Source organism: Camelina sativa, chromosome 11, assembly GCF_030686135.1.
Source record: "Camelina sativa cultivar CO46 ecotype springtype chromosome 11, ASM3068613v1".
NCBI lineage: Eukaryota > Viridiplantae > Streptophyta > Magnoliopsida > Brassicales > Brassicaceae > Camelina > Camelina sativa.
In genome coordinates this window covers 38940398-38964354 of record NC_141890.1, presented here as the reverse complement: position 1 = coordinate 38964354, position 23957 = coordinate 38940398, and the positions used below count along the sequence as shown (strand labels likewise).

General features: G+C 34.8%; 3 protein-coding genes across 12 annotated transcripts; 1 reads left to right on the top strand and 2 right to left on the bottom strand.

Annotated features, from left to right (window-relative positions):
- Positions 1-49: 49 nt before the first annotated feature.
- On the top strand, positions 50-3109 carry LOC104725366 (uncharacterized). 10 transcript variants are annotated; one of them, XM_010444031.3, is made up of 8 exons: positions 50-204; positions 417-610; positions 713-1030; positions 1153-1369; positions 1736-1873; positions 1958-2278; positions 2364-2623; positions 2708-3109. In XM_010444031.3, the coding sequence occupies exons 2-8, from the start codon at positions 495-497 to the stop codon at positions 2874-2876; spliced, it is 1539 nt and encodes a 512-aa protein (XP_010442333.1). In that variant the 5' UTR covers positions 50-204; positions 417-494; the 3' UTR covers positions 2877-3109. The 10 variants fall into 10 exon arrangements, 6 of the variants coding, with proteins under 6 accessions (XP_010442333.1, XP_087327081.1, XP_087327083.1 ...); XR_015570451.1 differs by having other exon boundaries at positions 61-204; positions 1944-2278; XM_087470955.1 differs by having other exon boundaries at positions 67-204; positions 321-610.
- A 15513-nt stretch (positions 3110-18622) lies between these two features.
- Positions 18623-19108, bottom strand: LOC104728708 (uncharacterized). The gene has a single exon (XM_010447656.1). The coding sequence runs from the start codon at positions 19106-19108 to the stop codon at positions 18623-18625; it is 486 nt and encodes a 161-aa protein (XP_010445958.1).
- A 750-nt stretch (positions 19109-19858) lies between these two features.
- On the bottom strand, positions 19859-20845 carry LOC147935146 (uncharacterized). The gene has a single exon (XM_087472876.1). The coding sequence runs from the start codon at positions 20843-20845 to the stop codon at positions 19859-19861; it is 987 nt and encodes a 328-aa protein (XP_087329002.1).
- Between the last annotated feature and the right edge of the window lie 3112 nt (positions 20846-23957).

Here is a 23957-nt window from a genome sequence, read left to right as displayed (position 1 = left end):
TTATATTCCAAAACAGAATAATATACTTATAAAAAATTGAAACTTTATCATTCCCGTTTTGTCTCTGTCTTTTGGGGTTACGACGACGGGAGGGAGAGAGGGAGAGAGAGAAACTTTTCATGTAGTACGCACAACCCCAATCCGCTTCTTCTCTGCTCTTCATCAATCTGTCCTTCTCTGTCTATTGGTTCCTTCTAATTCGAGGTATGTTTGCTACTTTTCTCACTCTACTTCAATGTTCTTTTCTCGTCCCTGAATCTGCCCTTTGACTCTTGAATCTCAATGTAGTTTTGTGTTTCTTCGAATTGTCTCTGTGTTAGCTGACACTGGGATTCAAGCCTCGAATACAGTAGCCAAGCCATTTGGTTTTAATTAGGTTCTGGAATTTGATTTTGTTTTCCTACTTTGTGATGTAGAGATTGGGATTGGGGGTCTGTTTCTGAGATAAGGCAATGTTTTAGTCGTAAGTTGTTAAAGGCATTTTTTATTACCAAATGGTTGGACATGTTGTTGTGTCTCCATCATTGTGCGTTCAGCTACGGATGCAAAAGGTTCACTTTAGTCAAAGTAGCTATTTCTCCACGAACCCTCGTGTAAAGATTCCCCAAAGGTTTTGATCTCATTCCTCTTCTTTTCTTTTTTGTTGTTTCTTGACCATATGAAATTGGCTTATAGTAGTATCAATGTTGGAATGTTGTGTTTCTATAAGTAGGAAGACTTTTGGGGTTTGCAAGATCACATCATGGGAAGCTGACAAGCATAACGTTCATACTTCCTTGAATCTTGGATCGTATTGTTCTCGTGGAGAGTCTCTTTGTAAGTGTACTTGCTTGGTATCACTAGCGGATTTTGATGGTGTTGCTGGTTCAGGTTGGGTTCCTATAGGTGACCAAGTTCTCCTGACCGCCAGTATATTTCTTACTTATATGGCTGGAGTCATTCCTGTTAAAAAAAACTCGAGTTACTCTTCTAGAGAGAACACCGTTGAGGAGGAGAGTCCACGTGTTGGAACTTCAGAATCTTCTGGTAGGTAAGAGTGGTCATCTGTGAATGATAATATCTCTCTGTTGCGTTTTAGCTGTAAGGTATATTGATACAGCTTAACTGTTGTGTATTTACGCATCTCCTTTCTCTTCTATGCATTGACTGTAGTGAGACAGATTGTGAGGGTGATTTGAAGTCTGTATGGGATGTGGTGAAAGTAAAGCTTTTAGATTCTTTACACGCCATCAAGCATGAGAGTACACTTGGAAGCAGAGATCTTAAAGCTAAACCACTTCAAGGGAAACCCCCACTGAGTTTGTATGCGATATCTGAGGGGCCTCAGTTGTACTTGCTCTGGTCATGTTTTCAGAAACTTGAAGAAGAGGTCAGCTTGTACCTGCTTTTTCAGTTTTTCACCTTGCACATATCTAGTTAGGGAACATATCTTATTAACAAAAATAGTGTGTCAGCATGTGCACTTTGAGTTAAGTAATTGCATAAGGTCCGTTCTATCCTACGTAGCAGATACCAGTTTATGTCACAATATTGAAATGCACAAACCTGCAATAAAAGAATCTTTGAGGTGGGAAGATTTGAATTAAATTACCCTGTCGCAAGACCTTACTGACTTATTTAATTGTTTCCTTCTTCTCTAGTATTAAGATTTATTCTCTGCCCTTAGTAACATTTAAGACATTAGTTTGATGTGATTCTCCATACCTGCTGATCAGCTAGTGTACTTGCTTTTCAGACAAATAAGATATCCGACACAATCAATTCAACTGAGTGGATGGTCAGTTTTACTCAAATTGTTCGGGAAGCATATCAAGCAGCGTGCACGGCTTGGCTAAAAAAAGAATTGTCTGTGGAAAACACTGATTCTGGCAATGTAAGTCGATATCATATTGTGTGTAGTCATTATTAGAAAAGCAGATTTAGATATGAACTTCAGAATCTAGCCCGTGATGTGCAGGCTTTGCTGATCAGAATGCTAAATGAAAAGGATGCTATATTTGACAAATTGAGAAAATCAGGCAAGGAGGATCTGTTTGCAGAATTTTTGTATTTCCAAAGATTTGGATCTCCCGTGAAAGCTTTCTGTTACGACTTTAGCTTCTTTCGCACTCACGGAGTTGCCATTTTGGAAGACTTGATGATAACATTGGCGGATGGGGTTGCTAGCATCTATCTAGAGCTCATTTCTGTAGACAGCAAATTTTCAAATGAATTGAATAGTGGAGGATTAGGTATCTGTAGCCTTTCTAGTCGATCACTCCAAAAACTACGTAACGAGGTAAAAAAACAACTTCACTTTTGTTTTAGTTCCACTTTACATTTCATCTCTCATGGACAAAAGTTTCATTTCTTCTTGTTGATAGGTAGCTCTATACCAGTGGTTGCATCAGAATATGGAAGCAGTTGTATCGATGTATGAGGATCGATTTGACCTCTACGTTCTTAAAACTCTGGTAATCAACAACCGTGATGGTAGTGATGATACAGAAAGCCGTAGTTGGTGGAGAAAGTTCACACTAGGAAAAACTAAAGCTGCCTCATCATCACCCTTGCGATACTCCATAATCAGCGATTTTTCATTGCCTGTTAAACGAACCAAGGAGCTTAAAGCTCTATCGGGATGGTAAACGTCTCTTCTCTTACCTTGATCACAAAACCAAAGTTTCTATGAGAATTTTCACATAAGAAAGTGTTTGATGTGTTACAGGAGGTACTACTTCAGTCTGTTTCTGGAGTTATCAGACATAGGAATGCCAATTATCAGAGTGGTGTTGGATAAAGTGAGTAGCATCATATCCTTCTTTCTCGTCACCTTGATCGGTAGATCAGTCGGACTCATCTTCACCGGCATTAGACAGTCTCTCCGTTGGAAGTGAAATCTCATTTAACTGTGATGGTATTTTTTTTTTGAGTCGACCTCATTTTTGGTGATTATTTTGGTTTGATAAGTGGTAAATTGGTGAAATGTGATTTTTTAACTTGTAGTGTTTGCATTGATTCCATTGCTTCAACAACATTGCCAATGTTCTTGGTGCTTCTGATTTTTAGTTTCTTTTTATCTGGAAAAAGTACTTTCATGTCTTTTGCAATAGAAAATGTTGTTCGATCACGTTAAACTCTAATCAGAGATACAACATCATTTGTCATTAGTGATATCTTGATGTTTATAACTATGGACATTTACTTAGAATAAGATTAGAAATGTTGTAGAAAAAAATCTCTAGCTAATCCTAGAATGTTTTCACCAATATCAGTATGTTCAAGAAATTGTAGTTACTTTAAGTCGAGTGGCCAAAAATCGTCTAAGGTAGATTGTATACCTACCATATCACTTCTTAATTAGTTAAGTCCTAAAATCTTATTTTCGTCATTAGCTCTTATGAGTTGACTTGGAAGATGCTATGAAATACTTGAACAAACACAATTGTTGATGAGAACACAAAAGAAAAAGAAAAAAAATGGATTCACCTCATACGCAAGAATTGTTCTTATAAACTTATTAATGTACATGCTTTGACATCTTAAGGTACAAGTGCTAATTTCACGAATTGGTTTTGGATGATTAAAGATGAATTACTCTAATATCCCGGTTTTAGAAAATAAGGTGGTGCATGCTCAAAGATTTTAAAATGTTGAATTGACCACCAATATTATTAAAGTGCATTTATTTTTGCAGTTAACCATCAGGAGAGAACTCTATAATTAAGTATGTTTAAAGGCATCTCCAACCCACTTCTATATTTGCTTTTTAACTCTATTTTAGAGTAAAATCTACTCCAACCCATCTCTATTTCTACCTCTATAATAGAGATCTCTATTTTTTCCTCTATATATAGAGAAACTCTATTTTTTCCTCTATAATAGAGTTGAACTTTTTTATTTATAAAATGGTCCTTGAACTTTTAACACTTTTATATTTATGATCAAAATAAATAAAATATATATTTAAATAGTTTAATAATAATTTAATGAAATGGAGGTTTTGTATTGAACAACAACACAATATTGAAAGTTTGTCGTAAGATTCAATTCTCATATAAGATAAACAAAAATAACAGTCAAGATTTGGTTTGGTACAGAAGCATTACTCTTATGTTTCACAACTATAAGCGTTCACGTTTTAGTACAAATGATCTTCACGACCTGCCCACGTTTTAGTCCGAAGTATCTTGCGATTGGATCAGTCACTTGGATCCTTGGAAGCTAACAAAACCCATAAATAAAATATATGGGTTTACAGTGTTCACAAAAGTAATGTTTTTGGAAAAAGAAGGTGCTACATGACATAATAACTACATGCATAATTTTACATAATATGATAATCGAGGATGAGCGTGATCTCAATGCACCGATTGAAGTTGAAAGAGAAGTTCCACCTCCAGGAGTCCAAATGGCGGAAGATGATGATATCCGATTCCAAGAATTTCTAGGTCGATTTAGAAAAATCAAAGATAAAGAAGCTCATTTCTCACTTCGAAATGCATTAATTGAGCATTTGTGGGAAAAATACACTAATGTTGATGGTTAAAAAATCTACTATGTTTTATTATTTTATATGATGCAATGTATTTCTTTTAATAAATGTGATATTTAAATAATATTTATGAATGTTAAAATTTTAAATAATATCATAATTTTATGAAAGTTTCATAAAATAAAGGGTTAGTTTGCAACTTTTATAAGTAAAAAGTATTAATAGTAAAATAAAAAAGGAATCTCTACGGAATATTTTTTTAGAGGAAAAAATAGAGGTATTCATTAGAGCAAAAGTCACTTCTATTATAGAGTTCCTCTATTTTAGAGGTAAAAATAGGGAAAACCATTGGAGATGGTCTAAGATGGAAAATTTATAGGATGAATGACCTTTATTTTCGGAATCATGTGAGTGAGGACAAAACAGAAAAAGATGACGTGGTGATTTGTAAAATCAGTAAACAAGTCTTTAAAGTCTCTCGGATGTAGCAAACCGGTCATCAGATAGGGTGGACCGGAGAAAGAATGTGGGTTCACTAAGAGGTGATGATCGGAGCGTTACATTTGGTATTAGAGCGAAAACTAGGCGAGTGTGGAGTCAAGAGGGCTCACGCCGTCGAGGTGACGGTCTTGATGCACAACAAGAACATTGTAATATGTTAGTAGGAGTGAATTGTAACACCATGGTTTTACAAAATATGGTGATGCAAGCAGAGAGGTTTAAAAAAATTGATTTGACCACCTATATCACCAAAGTGCACTTATCTTTTCGGTCAACCATCATTAGAAAACTCCACAATTAATAAAACGACGCGACCCATTTTTTAATATAATAAGAATATTCTAGTTATCACATACTCACTAACCACCTAACGACATTCAAACCCAACAGCGGAAATAACCAAACATTAAACCGGTGAATTTACCAATAACCAAATAACCAGCAGGATAATTCAATAACATCTAACCATTAATTATCAAATAACATAAACCAAGTCATAGAACAATAAACCATCAACCTAAACATTTGTTCTATACCACTACATTCCATTCTAACAACCTAACATCAACATAGAACAAACAACCGAGTCTCTAGAACATCCTCCTCTTCATTGCATTGATTCCACGATCACACTTTGCCTTTATCTGCATCACAAACAACAATTGAGACGCTTGAATATTATCATATATACTCAGTGAGGCAATCCTCCCATTTTTTGCGATATACACACAAGTAATTGAGAATCTCAAATCAACAAACAACAAATAAACAATCAAACCAGGAAAAAGCAATGTCAGCCTCCTGCTGAAAGGTTTGTGTCGATCGACGCATGCTCGACATTTCCCAAAATCCATAATTACATCGACCGAAACCTTCACATGACATCGATCAATGCTCGTAGGTTTTATCTAGTCGTCCTTGCACTTTGTCAACCGACACACTCCTTGTGTCGATCGACACAGATGCCGAGCATCGTGTTCCTGCAAGCTCCATCTCAGATTTCCGACTCCAATCTTCTCTAATCTGGCCGAGACTTCCATAGAATCCTCAGAAAGCAACAGGAAACCACAAACAACCACTCCCAAGCAAGAAATCCATCATAAAAACACGTAAACACAAAGAATCAGAAACTTTCAAGCTTAGATAAGCCATGATCATGAGCTCACCTTTGCAATAAGAGGATTCCGACCAACCAAAAATGAAAACACGCTCCTAGCAAGCTTCCCACACAATCCTAGCTTCAGATCTCTCAAGAACAACTGTGAATCTTCTAAAACTCACAAGAACGCTCAAAGGAACTTTTCCTCTCTTTTCATACTCTGGAAACGACAAAAGGAGGTTGCCTCCAAGCCTAGGCCGACTTTCCTATCATATATATATATATATATATATATATATATATATATATATCAGTTTAATTACCACTTAACCCAAACCACATCAGACAACCGATTAAGACAAACCTATCGAATTCGATTTAGGCTGTGTCAATCGATGCACATATTGTGTCGATCAACACACCTCCCTAAACCGACCAAACCGGTTCGTGGATGTTACAATTCTCCCTTACTAACATAAATTTGTTCTTGGATTTCGAACAACCGTTAGCTAAAATTTTTCTAAAATTTTATAATATTTTTATTAGTTTTATTTGTAATATATTATTTTAATGTTTTATGTATTTATAAACATCTCAAGCTTCTAGAGATGTTCAAAATTTATCGAATCTATACTATTAATTGGGAAGCACACTTAGGCTTAAAAAAAATAAACAAAACAGAATTCGATATAATGCCCCTATTATAAAGGATGTATCCAAACAGATTTAAACATAGTAACCCATTTACAAAACAAAAGATGCAGATCTTATGTTGGGTCGGATTTCAGCCGTTCGGATCTTGATTAAGACACGTGGATCAGGAATAATGACATGTGTTACTTTTCCATTTGCTATCACATTATCGAAACTAAAAAACAATAATAAATTCTATATATTTGATTAGAATTATAAGATACCATAAAAATCATGCTGAATATTAACGACAATATATTCGATTACCATTTTTACATTTAAACAGGAAGATAAACGTTAACATATATTTAGTAAGGTACCATAATAGTGAAATCCCGAATCTTGCTGAATATTAACTAATATGATATTAGCATTTAAATTAGCAGTAAATAAAATTTCTCTCTCTAATAAGTAGTACTTGACATAGCTACTACAATTCGACTTATAATTCGAACTTGAATTTTTTCTTCAAGTCGTGATTAACGCGATTCAAATTTGATTTTTTTTTTCTCCAAATCTATACTCAATGCAAATCTTTCTAACAAACAAAATCTATATATGAACCTTAAAATCTATAAAAACAGAAAATCTAATATATTGCTAAATTTTGTGTTTGCCCACTGATCCTCCTTATAAATAAGAACTACTCTTATAATTCTTGATTCAGAAACCAAACCACCTATTACTTCAATAATAATAAAAAATCCTTACGTATCTTATCCCAAAATATTATTTAATCATACTCTATTTACTTTCTGTTTTTTTTTGTTATATGAAATTTCACGTTTTATGTTGTGCAAATAATCTTACAAAAGACAAATAAACCAATTGTAAGTCTATATGAATACAATATAGATGAGCTATTCTTATCTTTTTGTTTTTAAATCCATATTTTGAAGTTCTACAAGTTTTCTAATTTGTACTTCAACTATTTATGTCTTAGGTTACCAAAAAACAGTCTTGCTCTAACATTTTCTTGAAAGAAGAATTGGTTCTCCTTAATTATACAAGACTACTTTCTTCTGCTTCCACAAAACCATCATCGAGCTGTTGCAATCTAATGAAGTTTCTTACGACTCTAAAGTTCTAAGACTAAAAAGTGTAAAGCGATAAAAACTGTTTATATTCTTAAATATTATTTTAAAACTCTATTTAGCAGTCTCTAAAGTCACAAGTACTAACGATCATCTTTCATATATAAGAAAAAAAAGTTGGATGTCTTTTTCCAAGAGGTGTTTCAAAGTGATAAAAGTTGGGAATAAGGTAAGTCACTCTTTACTTTGGATATGATTGTTTATTTGCCCATTCAGTCACTCTGCTCTATGGTTGTCCTAATTTCAGGTTAGTAGTGAAAATGTGAGATAGTTCGGAATACAAGACTATAAAAGTTTTTTTCCAGCAGTTGTTTAATATCAGTCATCTATGACTTGCAAGAGTATGTCATATATGACGCACATGCGTGGGAATTTTCTCTGTCTTTTTTTTTTAATGTAAAATATTATCATATTCTATGTTTTTGTTACTTTTGATTTTCTAGGTTGTGTTCGATACGGTAGAATATCCTTCAATTAAATGTTCTAATATAAAGTTCAAACATATAATTAGTAGTCTCAAATATTTTCTCTTAAGCGTTTGTTTCTTTCATTAATGTTTCAAAAGCTTTGACCACAAAACCAACACGGATTATTTTTTGTGTGCTTTCGTCTCTTACGTATGAGACGGTAGACTTTCCTTCTCTAACCTATGAGACGATAGGTATAAAAGTGAGGTGCGTAGAAGATGGTAGACATACAATTGAGGTGTTTTGACAAAAAAAAAACAATTGAGGTGTATAAAAGTGAAGATCTTGCATACATGCTATGCACACATAAATTGTCAAATCCAGAGAGACTAATGAAAGTCTTAGCAAATAAGACAATATGTTTTCCAAATTTTCGATGTAATTTTAGGAAAACAACAATCATATAACTTCCCTTTTTATTTGTCTTTGTAGGAGACAAAGATCCATGTTTGTGTGAAAAAGAACAAACATATGTTTCAAGAGGCAAATAACAGAAGTGAATCCATAGAAAACTTTGGTCTAATGCACTTATCCTTATAATGTAATGTTCATAAAATTTTCATGAGCTAAAGAACTCTCATATGTTATCTTACTATAATTACCTTTTGTTTTTCTAAACATACTTGATTTTTTAAACATGTTTTTGTAGAGGAATATAACAGCAGACCTTGATATAATTGTTGCTTCCATCCATTTCACTGAAATCGTTTTGCAATATTTCATTTCTTGCTTATCCACCGTTGAAAACTTTCAGAAATGCTTATCAATTTATTTATATAATCATCAAATCTCTAAAAATGCATATGAAATTTACACTGATAAATTTTTTAAGCAAACTCACCAACAATATTATGAAAATTGCATAACTACCGTCTCATAGGTTAGACAAAAACAGTCTAACGTCTCATACATAAGAGAAGGAAGCACACAAACCATAATACACACTTAACTTGGCCATACTGAAAGTTGTGGATTCCTCTACAAAGATCTAAAGAAAGAAACAAGATTGAGAAAGGCCAGGGTAAAAAACAAATCAATGTTGACGAAGACCGGAAGAATGAGTACATTGGATTAAACCCTAAACCAGACGAGACTAAACCAGTAGGATACCAATGTATATAGTAAGTGGCTAAACTTTTGCATTTACAGTTTTATGTTCTTTTTTCGATAAAACCATTTAAAATTAATAACAAAAAATCATCATCTTTCTTTATAGAAAACATGTTTTTCTTTTAAAAAAAATTCTCTATCATAAAAATGTTTTCAAAAATTTACATAAAAGTAAATAGTTAAAAAATAAAGAAAAAATGTAATACAATATAGATGAACCAAATACAAAATAACAAAAATAAAAAAGTCAACTAATTTTGTAATATTTTATCATATGATATGACACACTATGAATTATATTGTGTTTCCTATATATGGGACTTCGTGAATTTTTGGTTCCGTCCTTTGCCGTTTTCAATCGGAAATACAAAATTTATCTCATACTTAAAACGTCTCATATTGGGAATGTATTCCTGTTATGGGACGAGAATTTGGGAATATATATAGTACAAAATGGGATAGAACAAGAAGGGATTATGACCGCCTTAAGTATTTGTATTTGTCTTAAGCGGGTTTTAAACAGTTGTATCAGTTTTATACTCAATCAACTGTATCGGTTTCATGAGTTCAGTAAAAACCTAACCGGCTATTAATCCGGTTCAGTTTGATACTGATTTGATTGCTGGATCATTCGATTTTAATGTACAGGTAAAACCTATATTATTTTTAATATTCAAACATTAATAAACTAGATTGAAACCAAACCAAAAATCAAACTAAATACTTAATTGGTATGAGTTTGAGTTATAAATACTATATCAAAAAAGTTTATTTACAAATATAATTTCGCGTGAACGTGCGGGTATGCATTTAGTGACGATTAAGTAAGAAACATTTTCCTAAAAAATGCTATTCAAAACTATAAAATATATTTTAATTGAATATGAATATGGCGATAGTCCAACACTCTATTTACAATATATAACAAATCATATCTGAATATGGCAATAGTTCAAGATATGTGACTCTTGTCTTGACGAATCCAAACGGAATCCAGATATGATCTCTCATGATATTTCAGATTGAATTACAGAAGCACAATTATAATATTATCTCAATTCTTTACATTATAAACACAAGTAACTTGTGCAATCAAAACTAGACACGTGGCAAATAGATCAAATTTAAAAAAAACTACGACAACAAATTTTTAAAAAATAATAATTGTGATAATTTCTATTTATCCATGTTTAAACTCGCGGCTAACATTATGATCAAAATAATTTCTCCACCTCTATTTTTTATGATTACCTTTTTTCACCAAAAATAAATCCAAATATCTAACTAATTTCACTTTTAAAAATCAATACAAATGTATGTTAAACATATCTTCCAAATAAATATTTTATCAGATTCACTTTCAATATTGCTAAAAAGGTAATGTTTTTCTAAAATCTCACTATCCAAAACTCATAAAATTATATATACTTATTCAATATTAATTTGTTTTCCTACGGGTGGAAAAATACTAGTTTACAAGTAACCTATTGCAGATTGGTATTTTGTATGTGGTGGAACATTGCAATCGTTACATAGCATTCTAATGATATCTCACATAACTAATGTTGTATTAAAGAAAAGAGGATTATAAGCATTTTTATTTTAATAAATATTGATCAACCAAAATCATACATTTCTTTGCATATAACTACAAAATATCATAACATTTCTTTGCATATAATTACAAAACATCATAACCAAAATTCATCACAAGAGGCACACATCGGTTGCAATGATGAGTATAGATAGACATATTTGTCTACATCAATTCCCATGGAATTTTGGTTAACGTACTTTATTAAATAAAATAAAAAATCATCGTTTAAGGTAAATAATAAATTGTTATTTTTCATTTTGTAAACCACCCTAGGATCATATATTTATATAAAATGTATAAAGGTGTATAATGCATGTTTATGTGAGGAAACTTTTTAATTAAATGTTAATGGATTGTCTAACGAATTTAAAAAAAAAAATGCATATTAATCTTTTTTGGTCAATCTGGTAATTTAATTATTATTACATAGTCGTAGATTTTTTTTTATAAAAAGCAATATAAATTTTTAACACGAAGACTTCATGGGAGATCATCTATCTTAGTAGTCGTAGATATTTTTATTAAATGAAAACTTAAAGACATGATAGATACACTGTACTAAAATTGTAAAATTGGCAGTTTTTGGTGAAATGCTAGTTGACTCGATGTTTTAATAATTTTTTCTTGTCAATAACATAAGAATTTCATCTTTACATCACATCACAGAAGAACAAGTGGTTGATTTTGAACATGAAGATAAATGGGGTTATTTGGCATTGATTAAGAATGGTAATCTAGAAGCAATTGTGTCAGGCTTAGCAAGTTATGAGAAGGAGATTGTGTGTGACTTTTATGCACATTTACCTAGCAAGAAAACTGATAAGGGAGTCAAAGTGTTTGTCTGAGAACACATGTATGATTTTCTCCTTCGGCTATCAACAATTATCTGATATTCGCTCCTCTAACAAACGATGAAGTCAAAGCTGATGCAAATGTTGATTGTGTTAGATTAGAAAAGATTGTTGACACCTTGAGTGAAGAGAATAAGCTTGTTTGGGAAAAGCTTAATACCAGAAATTGGATTGGAGCTTTGTTTCGTATTGATTCTTCTAACTGTTTTCCTGCTTCTAATCGGAGTTATATCTCAAAACAAAGAGCTTGGTTGATTTATAAAATGTTTCATGGTATTCGGATTGACGTTGGTAAGTTGGTGTTTGAGCAAATGATGGAGCTTTGTTCGTTTCAGAAGAATGAATCCCGATGCATTGTGTTTCCTCGGATTATCTTTGGTCTTCTTGAGCATAAAAAAAGTCAAGAGTTTTCAAGGAAGTAAAATACATTCCTCCAGTATTCTACCAGAAGGATAAGAGAATTGGTGAAGCCTACGATGTGTGGTTCAAAAAGAAGCATCCCAAAGCGGCCAAAAAGATTTTTTCAGAATCAGCGAATGTATCTCAAGATGAGTCGGATTAAGATGTTGAAGTTTTGCAGCTTGGGAGCATTTGAATTCCACAAAATGGACAAGAGGATCAAGCAGCTAATTATGAAGCTATTGTGGATATTGCCCAGGCTCTTCTGACCATCACAGATGTTGTTCATCGCCTGATTCAAAATCATCCCTTGTCAAAGATGATTTAAGCTCTATTTTTAACATATATGTTCTCAAGCTCGGGGAGATGGTGTGAGTTTCTAGGGGAGTTTGTCTTTTTCATTGGAAGCTTCGGTTATAGGTTTTTGTGGGAGCTTTCTTTGATATTTCAAGTTTTGGTTGTAGGTTTTTGGGGGAGCTTTAAATAACAGCTCTATTGTTTATATTGAGTAAAACTTTAAGCAGCTTTATTGGATGTTCTTGTTTAGTGAAAAAAAAAAACTCTCGTTTATCTAATTGATACTTTTAAATATGGAATAATGGTTGTATATTTCTTTTGTTGAATCGAAGACAATGATGTACCAAAATCTTAAATGCACTTTATGGTGAAATTGCAGTTGACTCGAAAGAAAAAAGTGCATTTCAATATTATTTTTACAAGTCCATGTTTAAACAAGTTGAATATTATTATTGGGCACACTATAATAATAATTTCTTCTTCACATAAATATTTTTCTCTTATATGTGAATGTATATAACTGTTGGTGAATTGATATATATATATATATATATATATATATACATTATATATATTTAAAAAGTATGTTTTACTAACGTTATATGGTTTCAATAATTTTTCTTATACTTTTTATGATTAATATATTTTATAATGTAATAAATGAGAATTCATTTTGTAAAATAATATCATTTATATTCAATATGAACATTCTAAAATTTGGCTTTACTGATTTTTTAGTTTACACAAATTTAAAAAAATATAGGCATACCATTTTCTTACAAATATATCATGTTCAAATATATAAGTTTTATATTTATTCTTTCTTTTTCAAAAAATTATGTTTTTCTTATATGTGAATTCATTTAATTAGTGATTTCTTGATATGCAGTTAAATATTATGTGCTATTAGTTTTCTGGTTTTTGTAATTTTAAATAGTTTATATGAATAAATGAGAACTGATTTTTTCAAAAGTTGTGTGTAATATGCGCTCGTTCAAAGGTTAATTTAGTTAGGTTAAAGTAGTGGTAATTTTTTTTTGTTAAATAGAGAAATACATAATAATGATATAAAAAGAATTGTAAAAAAGGCGAATTTTGGTGAATGTTAGTTGACTCGGATTTTTATAAAATTTGTGTCAATTTGAAAAGAAAATAAAACATATCATGGTCAAAAACGTAGATTTAATATTTTTTGTTGTGGTTAATAACAATTTTCTGTTTACGTAAATATTTTCTCTTATATGTGAATGGATTTAACTAGGTATATTGATATAGTTTTTAAAATATTTGTGATTAACTTTATATGGTTTTTTCAATATGTTTTATGATTTTTTTATCTAATAAAATTAAAAAAATTAATAAAGAAGTTTTAAATTAATATTGCGGGTAAAGCGGATTAAAACATTATGAATTGAACCACTTTACTTTTTAGGATGGAAAATAATTTGTCACACCAAGTCTATTTTTGGGATGAACCACTATGTAGATGGTCTATACAAATCTCTTTTTTTTTCTTATTAGTATATTTCATTATATTAATTGAAACAACCCGATCCGTTTTTTTTGTTTTTTTAATAACCTAATATCTAGTGATCTCATACTCACTAGCAATCTACTCCCAATTATCAACAACAACAGATAACAAATAATTCAACTCCATTAATCAATAACCATCAAAGAAATAACATAATGTCAATTCCAACAATAATCAAGAACATAACCAATAATGAAACCAACATTCCTAACATTTATTCTAGACCACTAAATTCCACTCTAACATTCTAACAAAGACAGAGAGCAAACAACTGAGCCTCTAGAACATCCTCCTCTTCATCGCATTGATCCCACAATCACACTTTACCTTTAGCTGCGCCACAACACAAAAGAGAAGCATAAGTATTACCAAAAATACTTAGTGAGGCAATTATTTCATCTACTCGGCTATACACACAAGCAATAATATCTCTCATACCACAAACAACAACAATAAAACAAACCACGAACATGCACAAAGCAACACGACATAAACCGGTCACTGCAAAAGGGTGTTGACCGACACTGGTCATCTGGTGTCGACCGACACAGAAATTGGTATCGACCACACCTGATCGACAATCCCAAAACCCTAACGGTGTCGACCGACACTTCCATATGGTGTCAACCAACGCTCGCCAAGTGCGCGAGTCATCCTCGCGTTGGTGTCGACCGACACCGATGCCGAGCAGCGATTTCCTTCAAACAGAACCTCTGAATCTTGTCTCCAAGCTTCTCCTTTTTGTCCCACACGATCCCATGAACGAATCCAAGCCTTGGGAGCTATGAAAAACTCACAACAACTAAAAGAAACAACCACACTACACACAAAATCACAGAAACAGAGATCTTAGCTTAGATAAACCATGGTCATGCGCTCACCTTAGCCAAAACAATGAGATCTCACAAACAAACGACGAAACCGCACCACCACAAGCTTCCACCACGCTCCTAGCCATGGATCCACACTTTCGAGAAGAAAACTCACCTTACAAAGACAGAGAATCCACCAAAACCTCAAGAACTCTCACAGAGACTTTGTTCTCTCTTCTTTCTCTCTGAGATGTTAAAAAGCAGCTAAAAGAAGTGGAAGACGTCGAGTTCTCCTTATAAACTCGAGTCTAGGGCTTTCCTAAACCAATCACGCGAACCGGAGAAATAAAACCGATCCGATTTGACCAACTACGAATGGTGTCGACCGACACCATATTGGTGTCGATCGACACCCCTACCAAAAATCCAATTTTTGGTTCGCATATGTTACATTAATATAAAACTTATATATTTGAACATGATATATTTGTAAGAGGTTTGTACACAAACGGATTTTTTTTCTCCACCGGCTCTAACCATTCCAATCTAAAATTAAGAATGATAATTTTTTTTTTTTGTAAGAAAGAGGGAACCTAGGCTCCCTTAATTAATTGAAAAAGAAAGTACAAGCTACAGAAAAACACGTCGAGGGCACACAAATCCGTTTGCATCCTCAGTAAGAACCGAAGACACGCTACTCGGACAAACATCTAACAACTGCAAACCAAACGGTAATGAAAATGTATAGCTAGCCAATCCGTCTGCAAGACGATTCGCCTCTCTATACACATGGATAATATGAACAGACCAGTCCTTCGATAGTAAGCCATAGCACAAATGCACTAGGAATGACAGGGGATGAGTATCGTGTATTCCTCTCTTGAGAAAACCAACCACAAGTGTGGAATCCACTTCCAACTCCAAACACATAACACGCCTCTCCCAGGAAATAACCAACCCGTAATAGATACCCCAGAGTTCAACCAATGGAGCAGAACAAAAGCCTATATTGAAAGCAAACTCGGAAATCCAACGCCCCTCACTATCACGCAAGACCCCACCCACGGTGGCTAGTCCCGGATTACCACGGGATGCCCCATCCGTATTCAGTTTCACCCAAGCACCTTGCGGTGGAGACCAAGCTATCCCCTGCAGCTCCCGTGTTGCTTGCGTACCATTATTGCAGAGTTTAGAATGTGCTTGATAAACTTCACTGGACACATCCTTTACAAACTGCACTCTACCCCTCTCCCCAAACACATTCCCACAACGCCACTTCCATCCCCACCAAACTGCAATGCCAAAAATTGTAGCCCAAGGGACATTATACTACAACCCGGTGTCCCCTAAATTCCCATACACCCATTCCAACAAGGTTTGGCTGAAGAACAGAGCCCTCCTACTTGGTTAAACTAACCGATTCCAAACACCTGACATCGTTGGGCAATCCCGCAGTACATGCATAATAGTTTCTTCTCCGCTTTTACAAACTTGACAAATTCCCGAATCACTCAAATGTCGTCGTTGCCTCTTAGAGTTCGTCATAATGACTTGACTAGTAGCCAACCATAGGAAAACCCTCACCCTTTCTGGTATAGTAGCCAACCATAGGAAAATCCATATGCGGCCTATGAGAACCATCCCAGGTTAAAAAGGCATACGCAGAAGTCACAGAGAAAGAACCATCCGCGTTTGCTCCCCATGCTACTTTGTCCTTTACTCCGGTTATGGTATCAACCACCACAGAAAACAACCGAAGCATTGTGAATCTCGAGATGAACGGTCCATCCTTTGCAGATCCCAACCCTTTCCATCAATCCAAAGATCACAAACACGCATGTCAACAAGGTCTGCTGGTATATCCCGTATCGCCCCATTCATAAGTGGTTCCTCCTCGAGCCACTTATTTCTCCAGAATTTAACAGATCTCCCATCCCCAATAACCCATTGCATCCCAGGAAACACAACATCCCACAACCCCACCCCTACACTTCGCCATGTAGAAGACCATGTGCTCTTAGCTGTAGCCCAGGAATTATCATACTGCTCCCCCACCTTATACTTACATTGAAGCATACATGCCCACAAGCTATCCTTATCATATATGATCCGCCAACCAAGCTTAGCTATCATTGCTTTATTCATCACAAGATGTTGTTTCTTCTTATCCACTGTACTACCCCAAATAAACGCGCGAGAAACCTTATACAACTTAACCAAAATGGATGTTGGAAGCATGATAGAACTCATGGAATGGACTGGTATCGAGGTTAGCACCGATCTTGTTAAAGTAACCCAACCTGCTAACCTTAACATATGTACTTTCCACCCAAATAACTTGGTTGACACACGCTCCAAAACATCACTGTAAGTTTCCTTATTTATACGCTTATGAAGCACCAGCATACTTAAGTACTTGCCAAGATTTTTGGTACACTTTATCCCACTATCCTCATTGATCATTCTCCCCAGATCACGACTCACATTCCCCGAGAAAAAGATATGAGACTTTTCCAGACTTACGTTCTGCCCTGAAGACACACAAAAGTTTCCAACACTCTCCTTATGACTCGTATCTGAGCAACATAAGCTTCTGCAAATAATATAAGGTCATCCGCGAAGCAAATATGAGATAGCCTTGGTCCTCCCCGCGATAAAGAGATTGGTTTCCACTCCTTAGACTCAATCGACTTAGTAATCTAATGACAAAGCCTCTCAAAACATAGGACAAAGAGATAAGGGGACAAGAGATCCCCTTGTCTCAGACCTCGTGCTGGTTGAAAATCTACAGTTTTCTCCCCATTCAGTAACAAGCTCATCGAAGGTCCCGAGACACAAGACATAATCCAGCCAATCCATTTTTCCGGGAACCTAGCTACCCGTAAGCTGTCTTACAGGAAATCTCATCTAACTCTATCATATGCTTTCTTAAGATCTAACTTAAGTATCATCCACCCCTTCCTGCCTTTCTTGCGTCGCATAGACTGCACTGCTTCCTGAACAATAACAATATTGTCTGTACTGAGCCTGCCAGGGATGAAACTCGACTGAACTGGTCCTATCAACAAAGGCATCAAACTCTTCAAACGTGTTACCATGGTCTTTGTAATAGTTTTAAACAAAACATCACAGAGACTTATCGGCCTAAACTGCATCACTCTCTCCGGCTTCAAAACCTTAGCAATTAGGACCACCAAAGCATCATTTGTGTGTTTTGGCAACACTCCTGACTCAAAAAAGTGTAAGACAAACCTACTAACTGACTCCCCAACCACATCCCAACTCTCCTGGTAAAAACCGGCTGGAAGCCATCAGGGCCCGGAACCTTATACTTGCCCATACTTCTTATTGCCGCTTCAACCTCCACTTGAGAAAACGGCTTATCCAAAAGTCGCAAATCTGACCCCGAGAGAGGCATAAACCCCTCAGCAGGGAGTTTCCCGACAATCTGGTCAACATCATCCAATGAATATAGGCGACGATAGTAGGCTACAACCATTTCCTCAAGAGCTCGTGGATCCGATATCCACTGACCATTTTCATCCTTAAGCATTTCAATGCAGTTTCGACGTCATCTAATAATTGTAGACGTATGAAAGTACTTGGTGTTCCGGTCACCTAGAGCAATCAACTTCTCCCTAGACTTTTGGAACCAAATCATCTCCTCCTGCTCCAAAACCACATCAAACTCCTTTTATAGCTCCATTTCCCTAACCAAGAAAGCATTCGACTGCTGCAGCTCAAGCTGGTCCTCCACCCCTTTCAATTCTGCTAGAAGTAACTCCTTCTTACGCTGAACGTCTCCAAACACATCTGCGTTCCACCGCTTCAACTTCCTCTGCAAAGTTCTCAAAGCCACTAGAGTGAAAACCCCATTGTCCCAAGAAGTAACCAAAAGGTCCTTAAAGCTCTCATGCTGCATCCAAGCCACTTCAAAGCAAAAAGGTCGCCTTTGTGGGTCCCCCTTCACCACCGGACTCAACTGGAGGTAAAGCGGAGCATGATCCGATGAGAAGAAAGGTAGATGCGTAACTGTTGCCTCTTGCCACTTTAAATGCGTATTCGCACAACATAACACCCGATCAAGCCGTTTAGCCACATATGTCCTCTCCTCTCGTCCCCTTCTCCAAGTAAATTTACTTCCCTTGAAACCTATATCGATTAAGGAGAGATCATTCATCTAGTCACCAAAAGTCAGTGAAACCGCGGATAATGATCCATTTCCCCCGGATCGCTCATCCAATCTCACGATGGTATTAAAATCTCCTCCAACAATGATGGGCTCAGATATGTTCTGAATTTCGTTACGAAGCTCGTCCCATAGGCCACTTCGCCTAGTAACTGATGGGGCAGCATACACCACGAAAAGATGAACACTTCCTCCGTCCTTCTCCATTCTAGCATAGATAAATTGATCAGATGTCTTCACAATCTCGACATCACCAACCGCTGACCGCCATAAAAGCCATATTCCACCACTCTGGCCCGTTGAATCGACCCTGATAAACTTATCAAAACCAAGCCCCTGACATATCCTCTGCGCTCGATCACCACTCGCGTGGGTCTCGAATAGTGCTAGCACATCAGTCTTAAATCGTTTCAGCATATATCAAATAGCCCTCCAGAAATTGGGTTTGTTTGCCCCCCATCAATTCCAAAGTATGCAATCCATTAAAACTTGATAATAAGAGTATCGAATTACCGGGGCAAAATGTTATACCCTCTTTCTACCCACATCTTCCTTCGGCAAGCTAAACAGAAGATCCACCGTTGGTTGAGGCTGAACAGACTCTTCCAACACCATCATCGTCTCACCCGCAGCCGACTGAACTGATTGTGTCGCCATCTGCCCATCAATCTGTCCCCTCGCATCGAAGAAACCGCCTGTTCGACCCACACCATCTCTCTCAACTCGTAAACGTTTTCCCGACTATGACATCTCTATGTCACTCCTCGACGGACCATTGACCAAACTTCTCACGGGCCTATTAGATAAAGGCTTAGCATTAGGCCCATTAGAGGCCTTAGAAGTAAACCCCCCATTACGCTTCTCCTTAGGCCCATCGAGTGCAAGCCCTTTTCCTTTATGCATCGGCCCATTACCAGTCCGAGGCTTTCCTTGCACCCCACGTCTTGCTTCAAACAGCTGATGTGAAACATGGATGTTTTCCTTATCAACCATATGATCAATATCCCCCGAAATCACTGGAGAATCACTCAAGCTTCCAAATTTGTTAGCAACTGTGATATTCGCAGGATCTTCATTAATTGGAGTCCTCCCCCGATCATTGACCAAATTGCCCCTAGCTTCTCCAGCCGCAAACGTAACCATCCTCGGCGGTGGAGTCGACCGTCTACTCTGCCTCCGGACCGGCGTTAAACCCCCATCTCCACGATTCTCACCCGACGTACTCAAGCTTGTGTCAGCAATCTGCTGCGGCTTGTCCACTGGCTGTACCACAATCTTACGAGGGCAGCTATGCACAACATGACCAAACATGCCACAAAGAGAGCAAATATTTGTCAACCCTTCATATGACACAAAATACCGCTCTCCATTAATCATTATTGTCCCCTTCAACGGCCTCTTCAAATTGACTTCCACACAGATGCGAGCAAAACGTCCTCTCTCAAAATTCAAGGTAGTGAGATCCACCTTAACCGGTTTCCCCAGCCCCTTAGCAATACTCATTAAGAGAGCCTTATGATAAAAACTAACATGGATATTTGATAAACGGATCCATACCGGTGTGGTCCCGATCTCATCCACTAGAGGATCGAACTCCGGCGTCCATGCATGTACCATGAGGTAACTCCCAATCGCATGCCATGGTCCACCAGTAAGTGCTGTCAAATATTCATCTTCTAACTCAAAACGGACCATGAGGAACTGGCGTGGTAAATCAATGACAAACATGGCCCCTTTTGGTTTCCAGAGTTCCCGGAGCTTCCTTAGCTGTTGCGGTATTAAGAATGATAAATAATCAAACATTATATTCCCTTAAGAAAAACTTTTGGGTTCACCCCTAGGGGTTAACTACTCTTATTCACCCCCTCTTAATTAACCAATCAAAAGACAACAAATTGCCATGTCATATCATATTTATTATATTAATCAAAATTAAAATAAAAAGACAAAACAAGTTAAGAAAACCAATTCTGTAGATTTTTAATTAAGGAAATTATGTTGGTTTAGGTTTACAAAATAGTGATTAGAGTTTAGATTTTACAATTAAACGAAATCATATGTCGGTTTGGGTTTACAAAAAGTGGTTAAGGTATAGTTTTTACAATTAAACAAAATTATATATCGGTTTGGGTTTACAAAAGAGTGGTTAGAGTTTAGGGTTTAGATTTTATAATTAAACGAAATTATATGTCCGTTTGGGTTTACAAAAGAGTCGTTAGAGTTTAGGGTTTAGATTTTACAATTAAACGAAATTATATGTCGGTTTGGGTTTACAAAAGAGTGGTTAGAGTTTAGGGTTTAGATTTTACAATTAAACGAAATTATATGTCGGTTTGAGTTTACAAAAGAGTGGTTAGGGTTTAGATTTTAAAATTAAGCAAAATTATATGTCGGGTTGGGTTTATAAAATAGTGGCTAGGGTTTAGATTTTACAATTAAAGAAAATTATATTTAATTTTGGGTTTATAAAAAGAGTGATTTGGGTTTAGAAGTTATAATTTAAAACTATAATATAATGTTTAGAACTAATAATTTTAAAATTAAGTGATATACAGAATTTGTTTCCTTAATCAATAATTTGTTTCCTTAACTAAGAGGAGGCGAATAAGAAAGGAGGGTAAACCCAAGAATTGTCTTTCTCTTAAAAAGGTTTCTTAAACTTTTTGACCATTTTTGTGAAAATAGGTTCATTTTGTTTTGTTTTTTTTTTTTACATTTTTCATTAGTTAAGATTTTAAAGTTAACTCAAAACTAATTTTAGATTTATTATTTTAAATATTTCTACTCAGAATGAACATTCAATCAATGTGTTTAATTTCAATTAAAATTCGGTTCATACAAAAAAAAAATCTTTATTATCAGTTCATACAAATTGTGATGACATTTATGTCAACTCAAAATTAAAACAACCCAAAAATCCATAACGTTATGTTTTAAAAAATAATATGAACGTGTTATTTGAGAAACCAAAAAAAAAAAGCAACACCATAAAAATTAGGGGTGAGCACTTCGGTTAAAGTTTGGGTTCGGTTTGGGTTCAGTTTGGTTCGGTTTATTCGGTTTTCATAAAACTTTAACCAAACTCAACTAAAGTTAGTTTGGTTTGGTTTGTGTTCAGATCGGTTTATGCTCGGTTCGGTATGAATCGGATCGGTTTTAGTTCGGTTTAAAAAAAATTAATCAATGTAACACTACCAAATAAATTCATTGTCTTTTGATATTCTAAAATACGCAACAAATTATAAGTTGAATAATTCAAATAAATCATGAAAAGAAAAATCTAAACAAAACCAATCATATTCAAATCAAATGCCTAATAACTGGAAGTTTAGTAGAAAAGAAAAATGATAAAAACCACCAACAGCAAGGTAACATAACAATCTTCCATGACCCATCATCACCCATAATCGATATCATCAATTATCTGCAACAAGTCAATAACGTTTATAAATTATTAAGAACAGAGCCAAAAGAAAACATAAACAAACAATACAATTACAAACTAAACGAAAACAGAAAAGCACTAGGACCTTATATAACTAATATATAGAAAAGAAAGATCCTTAGTCCCTACCTCTATATAGAATAATCTTTTTCTTCTCCCACTGATCGTTTACTTAGACGTGTGCCTCTGGTTCTCAGGCTGAGATGCAGGATTAAATTCTATCAAGTACCAAAAGAAAAAAGAGATATCCTAAAATAGCACTAAAACAAGTTTTTTTTGACAATTATAGCATACATTTAAAAATTTTCAAAAAATTGCATTATTTAACACATTAAAATATTTAAAATTAATTTTTAGAATTTTTTTTTTTAGGTTTGGATTCTCAATTTCACATTTATGGTATAGTTTTTGAGGTGTAGAGTTTAGTATTTTGAATTTATGATTTAATTTTGAATAACTAATTAGTGTTATTTTGAGTAACTCTATATAAAATGGTTGTCGTATATTAAAAAATAAAGTAAATCTACCTTCTTCAAGTGAATCCATAAACTTGTTCTCTTCCTCTAGATTATCAAGAGACTTCATTGCTTATGAACGAAGTGCAGCACGTAACTAATCTTGAAAATAATTAGAACCTAATTAGAGACCATTAAACCTAATTCTACATTAATTCATTAGTTAGAAAATTATAGAAAATAAAAAAATCATACATGTGCGAGAGGAAGTAATCGTGGGTTAGTGAGAATATTACATATTTACAAATTATGGTAGTATTAATTAAAAAGCACATTGGGTTATCGGTTCGGTTCGGTTTTAAACCAAACCGAACCGAACCGTTCGGGTTAATGAAAAACATAACCAAATGGTTTGAATGTGTATTTGGGTTTGGTTTGGATCGGTTTGGGTTCGGTTGGGTCGGTCGGTTCGGTTTGGTTCGGTTAAAATGTCCACCCCTAATAAAAATGTTAGGGAAAATTGGAAATAAAGGAGGTTTTTCCAAACGTTTGTCCATATATACTTTTCTAAAAAATTGTCAATTGTGACAAAAATACCTCTACTAATAGATATAGTGAAGTTTTTAGGAGTTTAAACCAAAAAACAAACAGAAAACTCATGTTAGTATACAATTGTGTAAAAAAAAATTTGAAAAAAAATGTTTTAGGTGTCAAAAATCAGTTTGTAAATTGATGATTTCTGGTCTAAATTATTCCGAAAAGACTTTCTACGATTTTTCAAGTTCTGAAACATTTAGATTATTCATTCTACAGTTTGTACATGTTCAACGAAGTTTAGACGGAAAAATTGTTCTAAAAACTTCAGAACCTGAATTTTGTATCTTCTACAAAATTAAGAATATGTATTTTACATTTTTCTTCATTCTACATCAATTCAGAA